Source organism: Anabrus simplex, chromosome 1 (genome assembly GCF_040414725.1).
Source record: "Anabrus simplex isolate iqAnaSimp1 chromosome 1, ASM4041472v1, whole genome shotgun sequence".
NCBI lineage: Eukaryota > Metazoa > Arthropoda > Insecta > Orthoptera > Tettigoniidae > Anabrus > Anabrus simplex.
Window position 1 is genome coordinate 17,810,569 of NC_090265.1, and position 26,846 is coordinate 17,837,414.

Consider the following 26,846-nt stretch of genomic DNA (forward strand, 5'->3'; position numbering starts at 1 on the left):
TTGGCAAGAAAACCTATATACACCTGATGAAGAGTAGTTGTGTCTCTGTGTTTCTATTGTTAGTACGAAAGGCTATTTTAACGTTGTGTTTTTAAAAACTTTAGTGACGTTGTAAATTTCTTTATTGAAGGTAAATGCGGAAAACGTGGCAGTGCTAGTATTGTCTTTTATTAGGGTGGTTTTTGGGCGGTGTCTGAATTTATTGATTATTCTTTCAATAAAGGATTCATTATATCCATTGAATTTTGCTATAGAGCGAATGGTGTTCAATTCTTTATTTAAGTTTTTTCTTGACATCGGAATTTTGAATGCTCGGTCTACTAAGCTATTATATGTAGCCGCTTTGTGTGTTTGGGAGTGTAGTGAGTCATTTCTTATAGTAGTGGCCGTTTGAGTGGGCTTTCTATAGATACTATATGTGAACGAAGAGGGCTGCCTATTGATTGTTAGGTCTAGGAAGTTGATGGAGTTGTTTGTCTCTGATTCTAAGGTAAATTTAATGTCGTGATCAATGTTATTAAGGTTTTTGAGGGTGGATGGAGCGTTCATCTAGGATTATAAATGTGTCATCTACGTACCTAGCCCAGAATTGGATATTAGCAAATTTGATGTTATTCTTGATGGCGGTGTGCTCTAGGAAATCAAGGTAGATCTCTGCTAAAATTCGTGAGGCTGGTGAACCCATAGCCAAACCATCTTGTTTGTAAATGATCTTATCGAATGTGAAGTAGTTATTGTTAATTAGTAATCTTAATATGGTCATAAAGTCTTGAACTTCTAGTTTACTTAGTTGATTGTTAGCAAGTAAGTTCTTTTCGATATTCGGGAATAATGAGTTGGTGTTTATACTGGGATACATGTTGACTATATCAAAGGAGTGCATTGAATGATATGGTTGAAGCTTGAAACTGTTTAGTTTGTTCACTAATTCTACAGTGTTCCTGATGGATTTATTTGATGAGAATTTATAATGTTTATTAAGAAATTGTTGGATAAATTGAGATAATTTATATAAGGGGCTTGGTCTGTAGTTTATTATGGGTCGAATAGGGACACCGGTTTTGTGGATTTTGGGTAGTGCTTTAGCTGTTGGTAGGCCTGGGCTCATAGTAATTAACTTTTGTTTTTCTTGCTCAGTGAGGAGAAAAGATGTGCTCTTTAGAATTTGTTTCAGTTGCCTTTGAATTGATTGTGTTGGGTCCTTCTTAACTATCGAAAAGGAGTCATTATCTAAGAAAGTTTTGGTTTTTTGAATGTAATCTGTTTTATCCATAATGACTGTTGTGTTGCCTTTGTCGGCCTTTGTAATGATGAGGTGGTTGTCTTTGACTTTCTTTTTAAGATTGAGAATTTGTTTTCTTTCAGTGAGGGAGTCTTTTGTTGATTTTGGTGATAGGGGTCGCAGTGCGATTTTTTGAGAAAAAACTTTTGTTTAATTGTTTTTTTTTTTGTTTTTGTTTTTTTACGTCCATTCTGAGTTCGTCTTGTAGTTCATATGGCATTTTGCTGATAGCAACTTCTGATTCAACTACGAGTTTGGAGGCTGTAAGGGCCGAGTTGAAACAAGGCCAGTTGTGCTTTGGACCTTTCGAAAGAATTCTTATATCGTCCTCATCTAAGTTGGTGGTGGAAAGATTAATTACTGGTGGGTGGAATTGTTGTAGAGTGTCATTAGCGAGGTTAGGCTTGCTGTTAGGTTTGGGAGGGGAGTTGCTGTGTTTTACCTTATTTTTAAGTGCTACAAGTTTTTTCTCTAGTGTTATCTGTTTTTTGGACAAAATATTGAACAACTTGATTTGGACTTCGTCTTGAAAAAGATTCCACTGAGCATTTGAGAGTTAGGAGGCTGCCTCTAAGTGAGTTTCATATAAGCGATGATTTAAAAACGACTTTTTCTTATAGAGAAATTTTAGTTCATTTTCTAACCAAAGTTTGATTGTCCTAACCTAAACATCTTGTTGATGGGGAGGAACAAAACGTTGTTTCGTGACACTTTTTAAAAAATTACATTCAAAAAACCAAAACATTGCAGCAAAGTGGGATTACAAATTTCATTTGAAAAGACAGAAATTATGCCAACCGTTGAGGTGGACACCCCTGTCATTCAACTAAACAGTAACAAACAAATTAAGGTTGTAAAAAAGTTCAAGAATCTTGGGGAAATTATAACTTGAAACCTAAATGAGAAAGCCTCAATAGAATACAGAACAACAAAACTGAGGCAAGCATAACGAGTCACATGGTCAACATATAAGAAATCTCTCTCGATAAACGCCAAATTCAAACATTGTGGTTCAGTAGTTAAACCTGAAGCAACTTATGCAAGCGAAACTCTGTTTAAGTTGAATACCAAAGCAACAACGGATAAAATCCAAAAAATAGACAGAAGGATCATCAGGACAATCATCTATAAAAACATCAAGTAAATGGACAATGGAGACTGCTGCCTAATGAAATAGTCTATCGGGAAAATGAGTCAATTGTGGATACTATGCCACATAGTAAGACTACCAGAGACCAGACTAATGAAACAATTATTCAATTTCGTTTGGAAAAGTAAAACCAAGAACAACTGGTTCGTTGAGGTCCAGAATGATTTAGAAGAGCTGAATAAAATAATGAAACAAATTGCACAGAGAAAAGAGAAGAGGATTCTGAGAAGTAGAGATTAAAGACTAAAATTAAAAACAGTCAAACAAAAACAGTACACCATTACAGATGAATGGTCAGAAAAAATGAAGAAGAGAAGAGGAAGTTGAGAAATCATTACAACTAATATTGTGAAGACTGTAGTGTATATGGATTGATTTAAATGGTCCAATGTGGGCGTAAACTATGTAAATAAATAAATTAATTAATTAATAATGTGAAGGGATGTATAAAACTGGATCGCAAGAGGCGTTGGACCAACCAGTATATAAATTCAAGCTAATAAGATATTGTGTATATATGTACAGTTGAGTTTAGCGTGTGTCAAGAGATGGAGAAGTCCGAATATAATGTTTCATAGCAAGGTAGTCATACCAGCTAGTTTAATTCAGTAATTATGTTGTGTAAATTCAGTGCTGATTGCTAATAATAAGAGAAAACAGTATATTTCTTATGTTGTAATTTGTGTTGTCATGTGTTATGGAGGTGGTATGCTATAGGTATATCGATGTGGTTAATTTTAAGTGTATATTTCTTGCATTGTCATTTTGTTGTCACATGTTGTGAAGAATATTGAGGTGGTTAATTTTTTAAAGTTTAATTATATATTTTAATGGACTGTGTGTCATTTCACAAAAGAGTATAACCTAGCCAATATATCCTCATGCCTCATTTTAGTTCAGCAAGTCGTCAGGTTAGATAAACATGTCAGGATATCGTCAGCCTATGATCCCACCCTGGATATTAATCTCGAGCTAACTGCATATCGTGTATCATCAAGTACACTGGCACCCAATCAGTTTTTTTGTTTTTTGTTATGTTTCATAACATTGTATTAATTGAATTGAAATGGTGTATGTCTTTTAGTGCCGGGAGTGTCCGAGGACATGTTCGGTCTTTTGATTTGACTCCCATAGGCGACCTTCGCGTCGTGATGAGAATGAAATGATGATGAAGACATATACATACACCCAGCCTCAGTGCCAGCAAAGTTAACCAATGATGGTTAAAATTCCCGACCCTGCCGGGAATCGAACCCGGGACCCCTGTGACCAAAGGCCAGCCCTCTAAGTGTTTAGCCATGGAGCCGGACATTGTATTAATTAATTAAGTGTAAATGTATTGGGGAGTCCAGAAACCTGTAGATGCCACTTGGGTGCTACAGCAGTTTAGTTTTCCTGATAATAATAATAATAATAATAATAATAATAATAATAATAATAATAATAATAATAATAATAATAATAATAATAATAATTATTATTATTATTATTATTATTATTATTATCGGTAGTCATTACTAAATACCCTTCAAGAATTTGGTGTTCACAGAAAACTGATCAACCTTATTGGAATCACTCTCAAGAATACTAAAGCAAAAGTTAAATTTAGAGGAGAATTGTCAGAGCCATTTAGAATTAAATAAATAATAAATTATTATTAATAATAATAATAATAAATTATTATTATTATTATTATTATTATTATTATTATTATTATTATTATTATTATTATTATTATTATTATTATTATTATTATTATTATTATTATTATTATTATATTGTTTAAGTTGGCTGTATAACCCTTTCCTTCCCCTTGTTTTGAATTTAGCCAATCCTGAATTTCTTTAATTAATTTCTGACCAATCAGATGTATCTTCTCCAACTTGAATATCTTGCTTAACCCTAGCCAATAAAGTTTTTGTGGGCGGGTGTTCTCATTTCCGAAACGCCTCGAACTTTCCACGAGAGTATATAAACTGCTGATTTTCGGATCTCTGCGCCACTTCAGTACCAACTTTCAAAGTGTAAAGTACGTAGCAGGGGGAGGGAAGCGCCTATTTCTTCGGGCAGCAGTTCAACAACAAGGTAATGGCCGTTTAATAACTTCTTTTCTTGCTAGCTCAGCAGTTTAACTCTCGGGGCGGGTCCGAAGCGTTTCCACCATGTAACTTTCCCTAAAATGTAAAGACTCTTAGCATCTATTCTCTTTTAAAGCTACATATTGGGATAGAGAGTGCTTAACCCTCTCGAGCTCCCACTCATATTGTTTTGAGGTGAACTTATTTTTCATAACCGATTCTTCCTTAACGTAATGTAAATTGTTTCCTTCTAAAGTCACCTCTTTAGTATGGGATTAGCCCTTGCATTAGCGGCCTAGAGCCAGATTAGGTTGTAAACAAAAGGTATTAGGAGTACAGATCGCCTCCTCTCAAATTGTTATTTTGGAGGTCATGTAATTAACCTTTTTCTCACTTAATAGACCTCAGTAGGTTGGGTATTTTACCCCCGTGTCTATGTCCTTAGAGGACAACTTGAAGGTGGAGTTTGGTGTGGCCTTTGATAGGCTTAAAGTTGAGAGCGAGTGGCTCTTTCTTGAAAATCGAGTATGTATGCCTCGAGGAGGCTTTTCTGTGTAATTTAGAGCAAGTGCTCCTGGGCATGAATGGGGTTTTCTGCCCCTCTGTTAAATCTTGTTTTGGGGTAAAGTTGGGCTAGTTGCCCAAGAATTGTGAGTTCGGGGCTCGAAGCCCAAATCCTGTAAATACTGTAATTGTACTTTTGTTGCCTTGCTACTCTGTACCTGCCATTCTTGTTATTTCTGAATTTTGAAAAGAAAATATAACCTTGTTAAATTTTAAATTAACTTTAATTTCGTAGCCTGAGACCTGTTCACCCCCGCACCTTCTTTCACCTCTGCTAATCCACCAAACCACGGTAACAAGTGGTAGCAGAGCGTGGTTGAATGGGTCTCAATTTAGCCAATTTTGACAGCTAAACATTGCTTTGATTACAACTCTAACTATTTTTTCACTTGCTGGAATTTTTACTTTTTCCTTTTTCAAAATTGTTCTGTCATCATGCCCGGCCCTCGCGATGTTCTCCATCTTAACTATTTGCGCAAGGAGGAGTTGATCTATGAGTTAACTATCAGAAATGTGCAATCTGGAGGCACGGTTGCGGTAGACACAAATAAGCTTAGAGAGTCCCTTGATTTGCCCATTTCCATCCCCACTTTGGGAGAGAAAGAAATTGACGACTCTCTTTCCTCGATCACTGATAATACTACTGAGCTAGCATCTGTAGTTAGTTTTTTTGAAGAAAATGATCCTTCGCCTAATCAAATTAAGCGTGTGCAAGCCAGGCTATTTCATTTTTCAAATAGAGTTAACGATCTGTTGTCTCTAAAGTTGAATGACGTTCAGAGGAAGGAAGCTAGTATGGTTCTTGAAAATCTTTCTGAATTATCTAGTAAGGTTACCCAATTGTTAACTGGGGAAGTTCCTCCCAAAATCGATCAACCCACCACGGTGAATGTAGGTAGCGAGGAAGAGCCTCCTAAGGGAGACGTCAATAGAAAAACCGTTGCGGCTCAAACAACCTCTGCCCCATTGGACGAGTCTGAACGCCGAACCTCGTTGAATAATGTACGTTCTGAATTAACGTCTTTGCCACTTAAACCTTTACCTACTATGTCACCTGGGTTCAGCAGCTTGCCTCATCCATTGGCAATGTTGCTCAGAGGTATCTCGAAATTTTCTGTTAACACTACCAGTGAAGTTATTTCCTTTTTAAGGTTTTTAGTTGAGTTCCAGGACCATGCTCTTGTTTTTTCTCTTTCTCCATGTCAGATTTTGCAAATCATTTATCCCTATGCAATTGGTATTCTCTCAGACAAAATAGTAAGAGCCATTGCCGAGGAATCATCTATTGAAGACTTCCACGCCCACTTGCTAGCTAACTTCATCCCGGCTAGGGCAAGGTCCTCCCTTATTCAGAAGTACTATTATCGCGTACAGCGCTTGGATGAAAACTTGGCAGACTTCATCCAAGATATTAAATTCTATACTAGGGTGTTTGCTCTTCATTTCCCTGAAGATCAGATTGTACAGGCTATTGTGGAAGGCATTTCACCATCCTATAGGTCATATTTGTGTTTCGCGGCGTGCTCGCAAACTTTCTCTGAACTTGAAGCATTGACTGTCTCAGCGGAAGGAGTTAGATACGCCGATTCCTTGCAGGTCGCGAAAGAACCCCCTCCTTCTTTTAGTAATCCTCGGCCTCCACCTCGCCGACCAGTCACACCTCGTAAATGATATGCTTGCGGGTCGCCTGACCATCTTCGGAACAAGTGCCCATCAATTAAATCTAGTAGGGCAAATAATGGAGCTGGTTCATCACAAGGCTGTTTTAAATGTGGGGCTTTCTCACATATCGCCAAGAATTGCCCAAATTCAAATAGCACCCTTTCCTGCTCAACTTCTGGTGCAAATTCCACCAATTCCAATAATAAAAAGTGACTAGTGACTTCGGCTGAGTCGACTAATCCATCTTTCCGAGGCTCAGCCCCTGGTAAACAGGTCGAAAATTCAGGGAGAGGTCAGCCTTCAAATTCATCTTTTGAATGCCCCAAAGAATGTCTTAGGATTGCGGCGGATACCCCCGCACCTGTTCCTTTTCTTAAAATTGAACTAAATAATGAACCTGTAACTGCTCTATTAGATTCAGGCAGCGTTTGTTCTATTATTTCGGCTGAATGGTATTCAAAATTGAAATCTGTTTGTAAACTACCTGACTATGGCTCATCTCCTGTTCAATATGTTTCGGCTAATTCATCTCCATTAGAATCATTAGAAATTCTAGGTTCTGTAAATGTCAAAATCCGCATTTTTAAATTTACATGGAAAATTAAATTGTTCGTGGCCAAGCACTTGTCTTGCCCCATTATATTGGGAGCTGACTTCATTTCTCACACTGGTCCTGTGCTCGATCTTCAGAGTAGGTCGTGCACTTTCAAATTTGCGTCTAATTGTAAAATTCCATTATTGAAATGTAATTCTGCATCATGTTCATCTATTTCGCCTACCCAGGATGAGATGTTGTTAGACCTTAGACATCTACCTGAGGAGCAGGCTGATAGTATTCGTAAGCTGTGTCAGTCGTTTCCAGAGGTGTTCTCTGATACTCTTGGTGTTACTGACCTTATTGAATACAAAATTGAGGTCACGGATTCGATTCCTGTCCGTTTTCCACCATATAGGCTATCTCCACCTAAAATGAAGGCTCTGAAAGAAATCATCGATCAGATGTTGAAGGATGGTATTATTAGGCCCTCTAAGTCGGCGTATTCTTCGCCTATTTTTCTAGTCCCGAAACCCCAAGGTGGCTTCAGGCCTGTCATTGATTATAGGGCTCTCAATCGGAAGGTGGTCTTGCAATCTGTGCCCCTTCCTGACCCTCATTCTTGTTTTTCATGGTTTCGTAAGGCCAAGTTCTTTACTATCTTGGACTTGAGTCAGGCCTATAATCAAATTCCCCTTGCCGAAGAGTCTAAACATCTTACAGCGTTTGCCACGGATTGGAATTTGTATGAATACAACCGCGTGCCTTTCAGGCTCCCCACGGGAGCAGCTGTACTCACTAGATTGCTAGATAGGGTCTTCTCCGACGTCGAATTTGAGTACTTGTATCACTACCTGGATGATGTCGTCGTATTTTCGGAAACCTTTGAAGAACATCTAGATCATCTGCGAGAAGTTCTCAATCGCCTTCGTAAGGCTGGGTTAACTGTGAAGTTGTCCAAGGTTGCCTTTGCTAAGCCCTCCATGTCATTCCTAGGGCATATTGTCTCACCTGATGATGTTGCAGTCGATCATTCTAGAACACAGGCCATCCGTGATTTTAAACCTCCCAAGGACATCAAAGGTATCGCCAGGTTCATTGGTATGGTGAATTTCTTCAGGAAGTTTATTCCTAACTTTTCTAATAGAGCGGCGCCCTTAAACCTTCTTCGTAGGAAAGGCATCAAATTTGAGTGGGGACCTTCTCAACAAGCCGCTTTTGAAGATCTTAAATTAGCTCTCTGTAATGCCCCTGTCCTTGCTATGCCTGATTTCTCAAAGAAATTTATCGTCCAAACCGACGCGTCATCGTCGGTGGTAGCTGCAGTCCTTCTTCAAGAGACTGAACTAGGGAGGCGACCCATCGCCTATGCATCTAGGACTCTATCGGCTCAAGAAGCCAAGTATTCCATCTATGAGCTCGAAGGTTTGGCAGTCTTATTTGCCTTAGAAAAGTTCCGTCTCTATCTGGAACATGTCAAATTCGACTTGGAGACAGATAATCAAGCCTTAAGCTGGGTCTTAGGTAGGCTGCGTCGTACTGGTCGTATAGCCTGTTGGGCCATCCGTATTTCTGCCTTCCAATTCGATGTCAGGCATATCAGAGGTACCGAAAATGTTGTTGCTGATGGACTCAGCCGTATGTTTTCCAACGACGTTGAGACCCATGAACCGGTCGACAGTTCATCACCTCCCGAGTCCATACTATTTGATGTTAATGCCATCTTAACAGATGCTCCCATACTCTTTAGGGATATCGAGAAATACCAACGTGAAGATCCGACGCTGGCTCCGATAATGGAAACCCTTTCTTCTGGGGAACATGTTGTCCCTTATGTTCTGAGGAATGGTGTTTTATGTTGCCCATCGAGGCATGATAAGATGATGAAGGTTGTCGTTCCAGCTGTTCTTGTACCTATGATCTTCAAGTACTATCATGAGACCCCATTAGGCGGGCATCTTGGTATCTTTAAAACTCGTGAAAAGATTTGTGAAAGATTCATCTGGAAGGGTATGGACGGTGAAATCCGTGAACTAGTAAAGCCTTGTAAATCCTGTTTGCTTAGTAAACCAACCATGTCCACCAAGGTAGGCCTGTTGTCTTCTCATCAAGCGTCGCACCCCATGGAACGCCTGTATATTGATTATGTAGGACCCTTCCCCCAGTCAAAGGGAAACGCCAACAAGTTCATCTTTGTATGCGTAGACGGTTTTACAAGATTTTCCTGGTTATTTCCGACTAAGCTGGCTACCGCTCAGTCCACCATTACCTGTCTAAATTCTATCTTTGCTTCTTTTGGTCCTTGTCAATATATTGTGTCTGATAATGCTAAGGCTTTCACATCAAATCTTTTTCGTAAATTCTGTTTTGACCTGTCCATCTCTCATGTGACGACTTCTGCTTATTACCCTCAACCATCTTTGGCTGAACGGGTTAATCGTAATCTCAGGTCCGTGCTTATTGCCTATCATCATGAAGATCATTCCAGGTGGGACACGTCCCTGCATTGGTTAGCTTTTGCTTTGAATTCGGCGGTTCATGAATCTCACAAGTTTACTCCAACTTCTTTGATATTCAAGTTTGTTCCCAACACGCCGCTCTCTAACCTCCGGTCTCTGAGTGACATTCTACCTGAGACAATAGACCCGGACAACATTAAAGATCTTTGGAAGAAGGCTAAAGCCAATCTTAAAGTGTCTCACGAAAAGGTTAGGGGAAGATATGATCATGGACGGAGACCCACACATTTGAAGGTAGGTGACCAGGTGATGGTCAAGAATTTTGTTCCCGCGGGCAAGCTTGCCCCCAGATTTCATGGGCCGTGTATCATTCTCAATTTCCTTACGCCGGTTACGTTGTTATTAAGTACTCCAGCCACCGAGAGGATATTTAGGGTTCACCTGTCGCAGGTGAATCCGGTATAATGTCTGTACTAATTTGTTTCATATGATTTTGAAAGAAATATGAAGGTTATATTTTTGAGGGGTTTCACTTTTAAGGCCTTCTGCCCTTTCTATAATATTTTTTTTATATTTAAGCATTTATTGTAAACCCTCCCCTCACAGTTAAACTGCCATCCTGTCCTTGCCACGGCCATTACCACGCTCCCGTCTCCTGCTCCACAACACACAGTGGCTTGCTTATGAAAAGAATTTCTCCACGCCGCTGGCCCCTCAACCTCACCACAATGAATGTACCCTCCTATCATTCTGGTTCAACAAATATTCTGCCGTCGAGCTTTAATGTTTCAGTGCCCCCGCAGCCGCGCGGCGCCGTGCCGCGAGTGGGATAGAGGAAGGGCCCCCTTTACTCCAGCGAGGTCGACCTGTGCACGGCGAGCCAGAGCCCTCCTCCCGGCCAAGGCTGATGTGTGGCGCACGACCTGCTACTTGCCCGCAGCTGTATATGTTCGCCGCGGGCGCGGCGTGCTTCAACACCTCTACTCCTCTCATAGTGCGGGCGAGCGGTATCTCAGGGTACTTGAGGGGTCCGAGCGGCCTCCTCTGGACTCAAGCAGCGGCGGCTGGCCTGGCCGTCAAAGTCATCGGCAACTGATATATTTAGTCAGTTACATGGAAGTTTCACATCAACAATTATTACTTTTTTGGATTTTACTACAATATCTGGTGGACTTAGAAAATTTTCTTCTCTTTCAAGAATTTAAAGTTTTTCCTTCTGAATTCAACTTCTACAAACATAAAGACATTACATCAGCAATATCTATAAAGAATTTTGAAACTGGATCAAACCAAATTTAGTAAATTTTTGTAAATGCTTCTGCAATTAATCTCCTTATCAACATCATAACTTGAACCTTGTTTTCAAACAAATTTCATGTGTCACCCCTGGAGGGACTTTTGGGAGGGGAGGTCTGTACCGGGCGGTACACCTCCACGCCGCTAATTCAAACTTTGCGCCAGTTGAAACTCCTCTGCTGGAGGAAGTCTGAACTTTATCTACTGTGTTAATTTTCAAGTTTCTCAGAAGATGTCACTACTTGGAAATTTTGGAGTTTCTGAACTGGGTCATTTTCGATGTATTATTGTTTTACCTGTAGTAAGAAGTGTGAACTTTCTCTTCTAGAGGACACTACTGAAGAACTACAATGGTGCTCCCTAGTGCGAAGTGAAAGAACTGTTTTTTTTTGGAGAAATTTTTATTTCAAAAGTTTGTTCCTTGTTAAATTTCTTTCTGTTATTGTTTAAGTTGGCTGTATAACCCTTTCCTTCCCCTTGTTTTGAATTTAGCCAATCCCGAATTTCTTTAATTAATTTCTGACCAATCAGATGTATCTTCTCCAACTTGAATATCTTGCTTAACCCTAGCCAATAAAGTTTTTGTGGGCGGGTGTTCTCATTTCCGAAACGCCTCGAACTTTCCACGAGAGTATATAAACTGCTGATTTTTGGGTCTCTGCGCCACTTCAGTACCATCTTTCAAAGTGTAAAGTACGTAGCAGGGGGCGGGAAGCGCCTCTTTCTTCGGGCAGCAGTTCAACAACAAGGTAATGGCCGTTTAATAACTTCTTTTCTTGCTAGCTCAGCAGTTTAACTCTCGGGGCGGGTCCGAAGCGTTTCCACCATGTAACTTTCCCTAAAATGTAAAGACTCTTAGCATCTATTCTCTTTTAAAGCTACATATTGGGATAGAGAGTGCTTAACCCTCTCGAGCTCCCACTCATATTGTTTTGAGGTGAACTTATTTTTCGTAACCGATTCTTCCTTAACGTAATGTAAATTGTTTCCTTCTAAAGTCACCTCTTTAGTATGGGATTAGCCCTTGCATTAGCGGCCTAGAGCCAGATTAGGTTTTAAACAAAAGGTATTAGGAGTGCAGATCGCCTCCTCTCAAATTGTTATTTTGGAGGACATGTAATTAACCTTTTTCTCACTTAATAGACCTCAGTAGGTTGGGTATTTTACCCCCGTGTCTATGTCCTTAGAGGACAACTTGAAGGTGGAGTTTGGTGTGGCCTTTGATAGGCTTAAAGTTGAGAGCGAGTGGCTCTTTCTTGAAAATTGAGTATGTATGCCTTGAGGAGGCTTTTCTGTGTAATTTAGAACAAGTGCTCCTGGGCATGAATGGGGTTTTCTGCCCCTCTGTTAAATCTTGTTTTGGGGTAAAGTTGGGCTAGTTGCCCAAGAATTGTGAGTTCGGGGCTCGAAGCCCAAATCCTGTAAATACTGTAATTGTACTTTTGTTGCCTTGCTACTCTGTACCTGCCATTCTTGTTATTTCTGAATTTTGAAAAGAAAATATAACCTTGTTAAATTTTAAATTAACTTTAATTTCGTAGCCTGAGACCTGTTCACCCCCGCACCTTCTTTCACCTCTGCTAATCCACCAAACCACGGTAACAATAATAATAATAATAATAATAATAATAATAATAATAATAATAATAATAATAATAATAATAATAATAATAATAATCTGAGTAGTGCAAATTTAAAAGTGAATGTTATCAGTTTGAGTCCTAGTAAGGTTGTGATCTTATTATGGAGATGGTGTTTGGTTTGTACCAGTGCTGTTCCTCTAAATATTGAAGCAGTCCGTCTACTTGCTGCAAAGCAGTTTCGTGTGTCACCCCTTCTTAGGTCCCATTGCTTTGTTCGTTATGGCTATGTCAGTCAGTCGTTCAAACCCTGGCTCACTTGTGTTGCATTCCAGCTACTCTTCTATGTCTCTTCGTCCACATTCCTACCTCCCACGGTGAATGGGTCCGATGACCTCGATGTTAGACCCCTTTATACAACAAGCACCAGCAGCAGCAACCCAGGGTGGATGTCACTAGGTCAACAAGTGGTGGTTTTCTTTTTCTAGCGGCTTTACGTCGCACCGACACAGATAGGTTTTATGGTGATGATGGGACACGAAAGTGTTAGGAGTGGGAAGGAAGCGGCCATGGCCTGAATTAAGGTACTGCCCCAGCATTTGCCTGGTTTGAAAATGGGAAACCACGGAAACCATCTTCAGGGCTGCCGACAGTGGGATTTGAACCCACTATCTCGCAGATGAAAGCTCACAGCCGCGCACTCCTAAGCGCACGCCCAACTCAGCCGGTCGTTGACAAGTGTAGTGGTCGGCATGACTTCTCTTCTTCACAAATGTTTGGGTTGACGTTTGCTTCAATTACAACATTTATTATAATTTGGGTCCACCTTATTCAATACATAAAAATTGTTGCTTAGATGTAATAACAACATATATTACAATCAGAACTAGTTTCGATGCCCCTCTGCATCATCATCAGCTGATATAAGTTTGTGCAAAAATCGGCAATCATATAAGTTTATCTACTTCAAATTGATCACAATTTAAAACATATTAACAACATGAAACTGTGTTAAAATTATACTATATTGTCTACAAGTCCAAGACTTGCGAGTCTTAAGCCATAAACTGATAAAAACATATGCAAACCGGTTTTGCTCACTTATGAAATAACTTGGATTTAAAAGAACAACAACTTAAAAGTAGTCTTGAAGTAACTTTGTGCTTAATTTATCACGCTGCTTAAAACTTGACATAGAATCGTTGTAGAAATGATTCAGTAAAAACTAGTGTCCTTTTAATGGAGCAATCCTAGTGAGGTGGAAACGAGCCATACATCCTTTGAGACGTTATTAAGGATAACGTTCCCAGTTCAATGCGGACCTGTAATAATAGAATGTAATAAACTATCACTTCACTGAAGAGGCAAGAAATAAAATTACGTCTTACAACGTAATCGTTTTCACGTGACTCACCTCAAAAGATCGCCGTCCATTTGCTTCAATACTCAGAAAGAGTTTTCTCCATGATTTGACAAGGGTTGAGGGTTTGATATAATCCCATGCAGACACAATATCGTAAATGCTATCCAAAATTGTGTAATTGTTGGCTTAGATTTTTAAAATTGTTTGAATTTCGTAAATTAAAAAAAAAATTGCAGCACTCGCGGATAATTGGGCTTTACTGTATTCCTCTTGTTGTGCTGTCACTGTCAATAAATATTCTTGAACGGAACATCACTGTAGACTATTTTGAGACTGCTCTATCGACTGGGGACATCCAAATTACACTTCAACATTTAGTTTGCAGTGAGAACTTAGACAACATTTTCCGTTGACATGATGTGCAGTCTTTGTTTGGGATGAGTCTACTAGTGATAGGCAGAATCGAATACTTTTCAGAATCAATTACTATGCATCCGAGAATATTTAAGAATCAGAATTTGCATTTGAAACCAAGTTGTCGAATCTTACATAATTCGAGGAGTTGAAATGTAAGCGAACTCTGGATATCAAGAAAAAGTAGTGTTCAGGAAGCGCTTTAATAAAGGCCCAGTCTTTTACGGTTAATATATTATTTGATGAACATATAAGAAATTTTAAAAAATCAGCTATTTTATACAGATTTGATATTTTGCCATTGGTTGTTGTCAAAATGTGTATTAACATTCGTGTATTTATCAGTTGTGTTAACTAAAATTTTATTTCACCGACAGGGTGGCCATGTGGGTCGTAGCCCAAAGCTGGCTGACAGTTTGCATTCGGGAGAGAGCGGATTTGAATCCCATTGTTGGCAGGCCTGAAGATGGTTTTCTATGGTTTCCCATATTCACACCAGGAAAATGCTGGGGATATAGCTTAATTAAGGCCACGATGACTTCCTTCCTGCTCCTAGCCATTTCCTATCCCATGGTCGCCATAAGAGTTGTGCATGTCGGTGCGACGTAAAGCAAATTCTGAAAAAATAAAATAAAAACATTTTATTTCTCCTTGTAGGAAGTATAAAGAAAGCAAGCAATCTATTGTGAGTGATTTGCTTTCAGATTACAACTTGATATTGGCATATAAGCTCAATCAGAAGGATTCTATTCAAGAACTTCTCATTCTTCCATCTGAGAGAGGCATTCGAATACATCTTAGGTAAATACTCGTACGATGTGCATTACTCTCTTTACCTCTATCGTTAATACAGAGGTAGTTCTGAGTTACGTCCAGAGATGGCGCTACTATCCTCCCTGTTCTCAGATACTGTATAAAGAGAGACCAATGTGGCCTCGCTTTGGGATTATCATTAGTGAATACCTCGAGCAAAAGACAACTCGAGAACTTGTAAGAATCGAATTCTCGGACATTTCGGTCTCCAATACTCCCATCACTAGACTCTACCTACACATTACAAGAACGAAATTGAAAATATCTTCTGAAATACCAGTCGAAACATGCTTCATGACTGTTTGGTGAGACAACCAGTATACGTTTGTATTGTTCAGCTTGAGGAGGTTATTGGAAGGTCATCCACTATCTAATGCTTTTTCTATCTTGTCAGATTCCCTCGGAGGTTTCGTCGGGTTGATCATCACTCAAGTCATGGCCCTCACTATGTTCATGCAGTGGGGTGTGAGGCAATCTGCAGAGATAGCCAATCAGATGACAGCTGTGGAGAGAATCCTCGAATACGCGCACCTAGAAGAAGAACCTAATTTAGAATCGCCACCTGGTAAGTAAGCCTGACGTCCCCTTCTAACCACTCAAACTACTACTGTCTTAGCGTGTAACATTGTCTCTGTCTTGTCTAAATAACATCCCCTCACTTCATGCCTAGAGTTTGGACACAGGAATTGGTAAGCTACAGACGTCTATGTTGTACACTCAGACGTCATAACAGCGGCCCAGGTGAATTGCTCAGACACATGATAAGGATGTTGCCCAAGCTCCTGCTGAGATACTGGAAGCAGGCTAACAATATGCAGGCACCTGGAGAGATCCAGAAATTGTGATACTTTGTCGAGATATAATTTTGCCTTTAAGCTTTTTCAGTCTGTCGACCACGAAATTATGAAAACACTATAGCATGCCGGTACCTGGAAAAGAAAACATTTTCTTTTTATTGGTCCGAATGGGCCTACTTTGGACCACGCTTGTTCAATTGTTGGGCTTTGATCTTTGCCCAATATTGGCGCATTTTCTGCCTGTGTACCTCCTGTCTTTCAACTCTCCACGGGGTAGATTTCTTCCAGGGATTCTCCTGAAATCCACAGAATTCGTTCTGGGTACGTCGTACAGACGGTCTATCTTGAAGATCTGATATTCCCAGTTCTTTAATGTCCTTTTCAGTTTCTGTGCCATCAGCCGTAGCCATGTTGAAACACCGGATCCCGTGAGATCTCTGAAGTTAAGCAACATTTGGCGTGGTCAGGATTTGGATGGGTTGCCACGCGCTGTTGGTGGGGGGTAAGGGAATGGAGGAGCGGAAAGGAACTGGCCACTCTACCGTATGTAAACTCCGGCTCAGGAACACCTCTGCGGAGGTTCGGACCTGCCTTCGGGCAGAATAACCCTTACCTTACCTACCTCAGTTTCTGTCGGCCAAATGGTACGGATCTTGTTGTTCTGCCAGAAGATGAACCAGCGACTGGTCAGTCTTTTGGAATGCAGTCTTACTATATGGTCATAGAAGGCTACTCTCCTTTTCCTAGCACAATCAGAGAGCCTCTGTATGTGTTCGTAGAGCTCAGAATTATACCGTCTGAGGAATTCTTCATCTTCCTTTACCGGACCTAAGATCTTCTTGAGAATTCTCCTCTCTCAGACTTCCAGTTTCTCCATGGGACCTCTTCGGTTCAATGAAAGACACTCCATGGCATACGGAGCTTCTGGTCGTATGACTGACGTGTAGTGCTTCAGTTTCAGATTGCATGACAGGCATTTTTTGTTATAAGTGTTCTTTGTCAGTCGATAGGCCAGTTCCAACTTGTTGACTCTTGTGGATAACGATACTCTTTCTGATAAGTTGGGTTCAGTCCATTCATCGAGATGCTAAAATTTATCAGTCCTCTTGATTTTTCCCTGTTCTAGTAGTATCTCTCTGCTAGCTTCTTTAATGTTGGTGAAGAACTCTGTTTTCTAGAGTATCAGTCGGACATGTCCATTTTTTAAAAGTGATGTTTTGGTCAATTCTTGTATGAATTTTCATGCTTATTTCAAATATGAAATCTGTTCATTTCAAAAATGGATGAAAGTACTCACTAACAGGTATTACATGTTGGTACTTTTGTTGGTGATGCCATTTCAACTGTTAGCTGTGATATTGTCATATTTTTGCAAAGGAAATGCTTTGTATAATGGAAAGTGCTGTTTGCATTTTTGGCCCCTTCAAGACACTAGTAATTGTGCTAGTGACAAAGAAATCTTGGTTGTAGAGTGTACAACATGATCATCTAACACTATTTTCTAACTCATTGATTTTCTTCCCACATAGTAGTTTTTCCAGAGTTTGTTTAAAAGTTGGTCTCTGTTTAATTTTGTACTTTTCAATTTTTACCATTCTTCAGTTAAGTACCAATAACTTGGGAGAAGATGTATTCACAGTTTATTCTTTTATTTTTATGATAAACAGTTTTACTGGTCAAATGACAATAAATATGGCTTCCGATTGAGATAGCTAAATAATATTCAGGGAACTCAGTCGTCAAAAATTACCAGTGTTTTGCCCCATGGGCTCATCAGTTGGATACCGCACCGACTTACGTCAGCACTGCATTGTGCTTATCACATGTATAGCTTGCAGTGGTGTCGCTACCGGCGTGCTAGCCGGCCAGTGTCTTGGGAAGGTGCGGTATTAAACCGCAGAGCCCATGCCGCACTGGGGCAAAACACTGGTAATTTTTGACGATAGAGCTTCCTGAATTCTATTTACTGGTCAAATGTTTGTGCATTGAGTATTTTTGAGTAATATAGAGTATAGTACAATTTATGAAAATTAAATAGTTCACTTATAAAGTGACGTGTATTGATTGGGTGGACCAAAACCTAACATTGTTCCTTAGTTTTAATTTAGAGTATATTAAAATTTAAAGAAAGAACGTTTATTCAGTTTTATTTTCTTTCCCTAATCTCCTTTTTTTCCTCAATAGTCTGATTCTGAAGCTTAATTAGTAAAAGTTTGTTTCAAAAATGGGCAGCATGAAAATCAAGATGGAAGGCACTTGGTTTCAAAACAAGCCAAGTCCACTTTTCTAAAGTGTTTTTGACATAACTTGGGAGAAGATGTATCATTAAAATCAGATGCTTTGGTCCAATCAAGACATCAAGAAAAATTTACAATACTGTTTCTCACCCAGAAACCCCTCAACTGGTTTTTTGCAACTCCTGCAAAAAAACAATAAAATCAAAACGGGACATGTCTGTATTTGATAGTACCTTACTTATATAATCATTGTACTTGTGCTATGATGTCATTGGGCACTTCCTTGAGTCTCAAACATTCCCATATATACCTGCGTGGTACATGGTCATATGCTTTCTCGATGTCCAGAAAAACAGTTATAAGTGTTTTACCTTTCTCCCGATACTTCTCGTAGAGCATTCTGGTGGTAAAAGTGAGGTCTAAATCCATGTTGTTCCTCCTCAAGCGTAGGTGCAGCATATTTGTAATCCTGCTCTCAAGGATGTATTCGTACTGCAGATTGCAGTATGTGTTATTTGTCAGCCGATAGGCCAGTTCCAACTTGCTGACTCTCATGTATAACGATGCTCTTTCTGATAAGTTGGGTTCAGTTCATTCATCAAGATGCTTAAATTTATCAGTCCTCTTGATTTTTCCCTGTTCTAGTAGTATCTCTCTGCTAGTTTCTTTGATGTTGGTGAAGAACTCTGATTTCTAGAGTATCAGTCGGACGTGTCCATTTTTAAAAAAAAGTGATGTTTTGGTCGATTCTTGTATGAATTTTCATGCTGATTTCAAATATGAAACCTGTTCATTTCAAAAATGGATGAAAATACCTTAAAATTGAGCTTATAATTGGACATTGGTACAAAACATGGCCAGGTCCATTGTGCGTGTGAATCAAAACGGCCGAGTCCACCAGCAGCGAATGTACCTCTATAGTTGGTACATTTCTTCCTATCAATTTTTTTTTTTCAACAATGGTATGATGACTGCCTGCTTCCATTCATTGGATATTACATTACTATATAAAATCATATGCTAACCCGATCAGGCTGACAAGTAATGTCACATATTGCATCATTTTGTAAGTGTTCTATGCTGCGTACAGAGCGAATTGGGTGACAATGTTACATCATTGGATTACCAAAGAGTCACTTGAGATACCATGGTTCTTTTTTCATACTAGAATGTGTGCAATTAGTATAAGAATTCATGTTTCCGGTACCCAGTGACCAGCTGTTTTCGGCCTGGTCAGACCGGCATTGGGATAATAGATATCTATACTGCCGGTACGATCGGACGCCCATGGCAACTAAGATGTAAGATAGGTATTACGTATGTTATTCACACAGTACATTAATATTTACAATGTGTTCAGTAACTTAGAAGGAATGTAAGTATCATTTTTGAAAATAACCAAACTTGTATCGATTTCTAGCCAAGGAGCCTCCTAGCAATTGGCCATCACTTGGACACATAGAGTTTGCTCACGTCTTCCTCAAGTACTCCCCTACAGACGAACCAGTGCTCAAGAATCTGAATATATCCATCAAATCTGCAGAGAAGGTACGTTGAAACAGATTCATTTCCTGATTGTTCTGGTGTGAAGACTACAGTCAAAACTAATGGTGGAATGTGTTTCAAGTAAATACCTAAATAGGATTCCCACTGTAATTGTAACGAAATGGAAGATTGAGTAAAATGGCCCTCCATAGGCTGTATCTAATAAATTAAGTAAATAAGTTGAGTTATATCTTGTGCACCAAATTTGCAGTCTATCCCTTTCAGACCATATACGCACAATTGTGCGGGTTTGTATTTTATTTATATCTGAGCTTATTTGATGTTTTCTTGGTGCTAGACCGGACTACAGTGATTGTGCGGGACACGTAGCATGTACTTCAGCTGTTTTTATTTAGTACTTGACCACCAGGGGGAAGGAAGAAGAGTTTAAAAATACAGTTCATTAGCAAAATGGCGGGAAGCAGTAATGCCTAAAGTAAGTATTTATTTATTGCATTCATATTAATCTAGAAGCTTTACTGAGTATCAGAATATAATCTATGAAGTGTGTAGATTGTGTAGCAAACGTAAATTGTGAACTTTCAACAACATACGTAATACCATGAGGTTTTGAATGTTGATACGCACATATGTGCGGGCTAGGTTTCCTTACAGCCAATGCATGCATGAGTGCTGGGTGCTGTCGCAAAAAGGACCGAGAAAGAAAAACTCGTAATCTACATGAGAAATGTAATGTATAAGATTTTAACTGTTTAAAATTGTTCCACACTGTAAAATAGAACATTTGATCATGTACATGTGCATATTCATATGTACTGAGATTAATTTTTTAAATTTTTTTATTTTTTGCAAGTAGTAATCAAGTCCTGACACGCACAATTGTGTAGGTTCTGTTTTTCAGCCGATAGTTCTTATTTTGTAAAATAAACTGTAAAAACATGTATTTGAGAGCATTTTAGTAAGTTTTTGACGTTTTGACTCCTCCAGATTTCATTCAGGTCTGACGACAAGCTGCTGCTGCCAAAAGGGCTATGCGGGCATAGACTAGAATTTAAATGTTGTAAAGACAACTCAAAATTACTTATGTGGATGATGAAGTCTTAATATTTAGTTGTATTTTGAGCACCAAGGTTGTAATCTAGCAGAACACACACTTCGAATTAAAATCGTATAAGATATAATCTAATCAGATAACACTGAACTGATTTATCAGGAAACTGAGGATGTCTTCATAGGAGACGAAACATTAATCCCACTAATATATCACTCAGTATAAGTGATAAAGTATTGAACAGGTGAACCCTTTCATTTGAGAACATACCACTTACAAGGGAAGGGCACGTACGGGGGAATCACGGATATTCGTAAGTTTTGCACACATGTTAAATGAGCCAAGAAGAACACAACGACCAAAACATTTGTTTCAGAAATTAACTCATACTATCTACAGGCAATGTTTTATCGACTCCTTTGTAACATGGCCTGCCTGCTTCCTCCAGCAAGTCAGTGCTTGTTCCACATCAGACATTAGAAGTGAGCCTCATAAATAATTTTTCTCCTTTTTAATTTCTTTTCTGTATATTTATTCATTCCTAATTCTGGCTATCATTTCCAGGTTAACTTCTTTGTGTGAGGTCCTAAGTCAACTTAAAGACATCATGACAAGAAGATCATAACCATAAAGTTAGTTATTATATGCAATTTAATGTTATCACATAATCTGTTAAATTTATTTGGCTGAAGATGGCCACTAAGTGGCTGAAACTAGTCCCAAGACTGATGTAATATCACAAACTTGATATTTTGTATTGAAAAGGGGGACACTCTTGTCAATTTATAATTGCACTTCAATATGGAACAAAAATGAAATTTATAGCTTATAAAAATGCTTGCAGAGTTATTCACAAATCATTTTTATTTTTATAAGTTGCATGAAAAATACTCCTTGCAACACAGTTTTCATTGTTTTTGGGGTATAATTTGGCAGATATGTCAAAAATACTCACATATTTAAGAACAACTCCTGGTTTTGCACTCAGTATAAACTGTTGGTGATATATTTTTTCAATTTTTCATTGTTTGTTCAACAGGCAAAAATCTAGTTTTGTGCTATTTCAGGAGTAAAAATTCATCTGACAATAAAATGCAGAACCACTTTTAATTCCTGTACATATTTGAACATTCTCTGAAAATTTCAGGTGAATCTGATAAAAACTCTGTCGCAAGGAACATTTTATGCATGACAAAGAACTGAAAAAGTTCTAAGGCAGATAAAAGCAATTGAAAGTTTAAAGAAACATACTTGCTTTAAAACTTACTCCGTCAGATGTCTTTCTCCTCTACAGCGGGATTATTGCAATGGTAGTCCAAAGCCAATTTTGTCTGACAGCGTGAGAGAAAGGGGCCGAACCGCTACCCTTTAAATCTGGCATTCAGAGCTTTAAGAAGGGCGTTAGGGAAAACTGATAACGAGATTTGAAAGAGAAGAAATTGGAGTATTTTTAAAGGTTAAAGTTGAAATTCTATATTTGGTCAAAAATCACAACATTTCGGTCATGACTCACCTTGTTTGAGCCATCAGTCCATAGACTGGCTTGATGCAGCCCTCCATGCCACCCTATCATGTGCTAACCTTTCCAAGAAACTGCTGCATCCTACATCTGCTCTAATCTGCTTTTCATATTTATACCTTGCTCTACGTCTACCTTTCTTACCACCTACACTTTCCTTAAAAACCAACTGTACGAGTCCTGGGTGTCTTAAGATGTGTCCTATCGTTCTATCTCTTCTTCTGGTCAAATTCAGCCAAACTGATCTTCTCTCACCAATTCGGTTTAGTGTCTCTTCATTCGTGATTCGATCTATCCATGTCGCCTTCAGCATTCTTCTGCAACACCACATTGCAAAAGATTCTATTCTCTTTCTTTCTGAGCTAGTTATCTCGTCCATATTTCAGTTCCATACAATTGAGGGTTAGAAACTTCATTTCAAATGGTCCATATTGAACTGAGATTACATATATATTTAAGTAATATTTACAATACCACCTCTTCAGTACAACATATGTTTGCAGTGCAGTTGTACACTACAGTTAAATATATATTTGGTACCAGTTTCAACCCTGTTCGCTGTCATCATCAGCCATAAACATAAATTGTACAATTCATTTGAAAGGTCTACCCGCACACTTACGTCCAGAATCCAGTTGAACTCCTCTTCAGGCTTACACGGAATAACTTCAAAAAGCTTCACAACATAAACAACATACAGAGCGTTTATACGGAGATGTAATAATCCATTATTTAATGAAACTTGGTCAAGCTCTCTACCAGCATTCTTGCCATCCAACCAGCACTCCACTTTAATATTGATTCTCATTCGTCTAGGAAGTGATGTTGATCTATAGAATATTTAGGCCATCCCCAAAACCATATAAGATGAATGTGTTTGATCTGCAAATGTAAAAAGAAATGTTTAAATGTTATGATTCCAATAGACTACAATGGCCATCTCAGTATTGGCATTATCTCCATTCGACGTGGACATGAGTAGGACGTCCCATTGGAACTTTAAGACAAGATCGACCAGTTCATTTCCAAATTGTACCATATGTTATATATTAGTGTAAATTGTGTAAAAATAGTTTTAAAGAATAGTTCTAGTACAAGTTAATCCTAATACAAACGATTCCAACTGAGGTGCGGCAGCAGGCCCAGTGAGGTGGTGGGGGAAGGAGGGGAAGTGCCAGAGTCAGCGCGCAGCTTACGAAAACAATATTATTTATGACAATTCTGTGAACACATAAACAAACAATTTATTCTGTACATACATTGCGTTTGCCTTAATGTACATGTAGCGTTTAAGTCGATTGTTGACATCATTTTGCGGTACCTAATTTACCAATATTGGCTACAATTGATTTGGCAGTAGAAATTCTAAGCACAGCCTCTAAGACAACATCAGACAGAGAAGTTCTAGGTCTACATTTAAATTCAGAATTGAAAACATCTGTTCGCATGCATAAGTTGTACCGAACATTGAAGTAAATTTTAAGGCAAGTGCATGAAGTCTGGGAAATTCTTGTGGATGATCACCTTTGTAAAACAAAATTAAATCACCGCTGTAGTGGCAGTACTTGTCCTTTAGGATTGCGTTGCACTGTAGTTTTATCAGCCCTTATCGGAAATATGATGGTGATTTTTCAGGACACGCTGAAAATGGGGTCATAAATATTTCACTTGAGGTGCCATATCATTCATTTCTTTGAATTGGGCATTGAATTTATGGTGCAAAAGTCTGTAATGACATTTGATAGTCTCTAATATTTTCGTAAGTAGACAAATGCAATGATTTTAATGAAGTAAAACCTTAAAAATTTCCGGCTTGAAGCTGACTTTTCAATAACAAACTGTGCATTTTGAAAGCATTAATTCTATCACACATGGTGCTAATCAGTGTGTTTCTCCCTTGCAATGAAATATTTAAATCATTCAAATAAGACATTATGTCCGCCAAGAAAGCGAGGTCAGCTGCCTATTGTTTATTCCGCAAAGTTGGTTGTGGAAAATCTTTCATCTCCATGAACAGAGCAATTTCTTCAATTATTGCAAAGAAGGTTGCTAGCACTTTCGTGGAACTTAAACCAGCGCACAATACGATAAAAGGGAATGCCGCTACATTCTGCCTCGAGATCCTTTAAAAATTCTTTGAACTGCCGATGGTTCAAACCTTGCTTTCTGCAGAAATTTACACATTTTGACACAGTATCCATAACAAATTTAAAGGTGCAAATTTGTTTTGCACATAATTGTTCTTGATGTAAAATACAACGCACTGCCTGGAGTAGGTGGGGAAGGAGGGGAATGGTGCTGCTGAGTGCAGCGCTGGTGCGCCCCAGCACTAAGTGCTCGAGTTCGAAAGGCCTGTCCTAATAGGTTGTAAAAATGTACCGATGTTTTAAACTCACTTGTATCGTGCTGTTCTCATTACCGGCATTATGAGAGTTGACAGTTAATATTATTTCTATTGAATGTGAACATGAGTTGGACGCACATTAGAACTTTAAGACACTCCAGTATGACCTAATGTCTTGTACTTTAGTGCAAATTGTTATGTAAAAAATATTGATTATGAATAATCCTAGTATAGCATCCACTCAGAGCTCTGACTTGGAGATAGATTTCATGGCTGATGATGCCTGCAATGACAGGCGAAACATGTACCATACTCAAACTTAATATAATGACAGTGTTATAGTCCTAAAGACTTAACTAGTATGGAATAGGTGGTTTCAATAAATGAATTGTTTAACATTTAAATATGACATTGTCGAGTTAAAATGTTAGATGATGATGAGAGACAAAGATGATAAAAGTTTATAGATAAGCACAAATACTTTAGAGTATTGCAAACTGTGGCTATAGTTGACTCCAAAAGCATTTATGCTTATTTTACATCATGTGTATAACTTATTTCCTACACATCGGCATTAAGCAAAGTCATACAACCGCCAGAACTTGTGTGATAGATACGCATTTTAAGAACAATTACCAATTAGTACCTAGAAATATATTAGTACTGCTCCAACAGCATATATTTACCATATTCTGAGACATTTATGTTTATTTTACAAATTTTTATCGTATTTGTGTCTACACATGGTCATACAACCTCTAGAACTTATGTGAAAGAGACACATTTAAAAAACTTTAGTAGCAAATTGTAAAACAGGAAGTGTTCAAAAACATCTTTCTGATTCCTATATCAATGTTCGAGTGACCAAATTTATTTTCTCAAGGTGTAAAAATTGTCCACTAGACAAGCTGTCAAAAAAGTATGGTATTCCAAGGTGAACGTTAGATGATAACATTAGTGGAGAACATTTCGGAACCTGTTGGGAAACAGCCCCTATTTAGCAAAAAGGAAGAAGATATCATCGCCAAACATCTTCTTCCGGTGTCAGAATGGGGGATATCCATAATCAAAATTGGATTTATGCACGTTAGAAAAACATAAGAGTGGAAGAATTGTGAAGATATTAAAAAACAACTTCCAGGGCTACTGGGTAAACTAATTCTGGATATTCTTTTACTCTGTTTTTGTGTGAGAGAATGTGTGTGTGGAAGGGGGGGGGGGGGATGTTTAGCTCAGTGGCTTAACTGCTGGCTTCCCACTAGGAAGGCTGAGGGTCAAATCCAGGTCAACTCAAGATTTTCACCTCCATAACGTGGCATCAGGAATGGCATCCGGTCTTAAATGCCTCACCAAAACCAGAATGGCCTAGGGAGCTACAGCACGCCAGAAATAATTGTAATAAGGTGAAAAGGCATGTATGAACTTGTATTACAAACAGTAAATGTAAAATTGTCCTGAAAACTGTGTTAAAAATGAAGTATTCTTTATAAAACCAAACAAAACACAAGAATACAGTCTTTATGGCCAAAACCAGCTGAGAAGGTGCAAGAGCTCTGTTATTACATATTTCAAATGCGTGGCCAACTCAAGCCTGGTTTATGAACTTAACCATTGTGGTTTGATTTTTATAATCATCTGTATTGACTACAATCTCTACTCCAATAAATATGGCTTTGATAATTAAAAGTCAGTCAACTCATAACACCATACGTTTCGAGGACTTAACTGTCCTCTTCCTCAGTGTTTTTTCTCTCACTGCCAATTATCTCTATGACCTCTTTTCTTAATATTACACATCAAACACCAAAGCTCTAAACATCTCTCAATACGTGTCATAATTAAAATAAAATATATCCTACAGTAAATGTCATATAAGAACACTAAAACTACACTATTCTATTTACAACTTTCTTAAAATGTCATCCTTGTCTATTACCTAAGAATGCAATGTACACTAATGTTAAAAAATTGGTTAAATTACCTCAGCATTTTCCGTGGAGGACAAGGAGTTACAAGTGATGCTTCTTGCAAAACGTATTATGGTAACTGATCACTGCGTATGGTAAATGGGTTCAGTTTACTCAATAAGAAAACTACAGTATAGATGGTTGATCAAATTCTACATGGAATTTTAATCATTGAACTTTCAGTCATTTGTCATTTCTACCGCTCGTCTAGGAGGTGCCTCCATACTGG

The 26,846-nt window shown here is 38.6% G+C and overlaps 1 protein-coding gene across 1 annotated transcript in view; it reads left to right on the top strand.

The window, feature by feature from the left end:
• Positions 1-26,846, top strand: part of LOC136858052 (probable multidrug resistance-associated protein lethal(2)03659) — a 327,592-nt gene that overhangs the window by 243,485 nt on the left and 57,261 nt on the right. The window contains exons 19-20 of the mRNA XM_068229848.1: positions 15,591-15,761; positions 19,651-19,778. Of these exons, the coding sequence (XP_068085949.1) occupies positions 15,591-15,761; positions 19,651-19,778 (299 nt within the window). The remainder of the gene's footprint in view (positions 1-15,590; positions 15,762-19,650; positions 19,779-26,846) is intronic.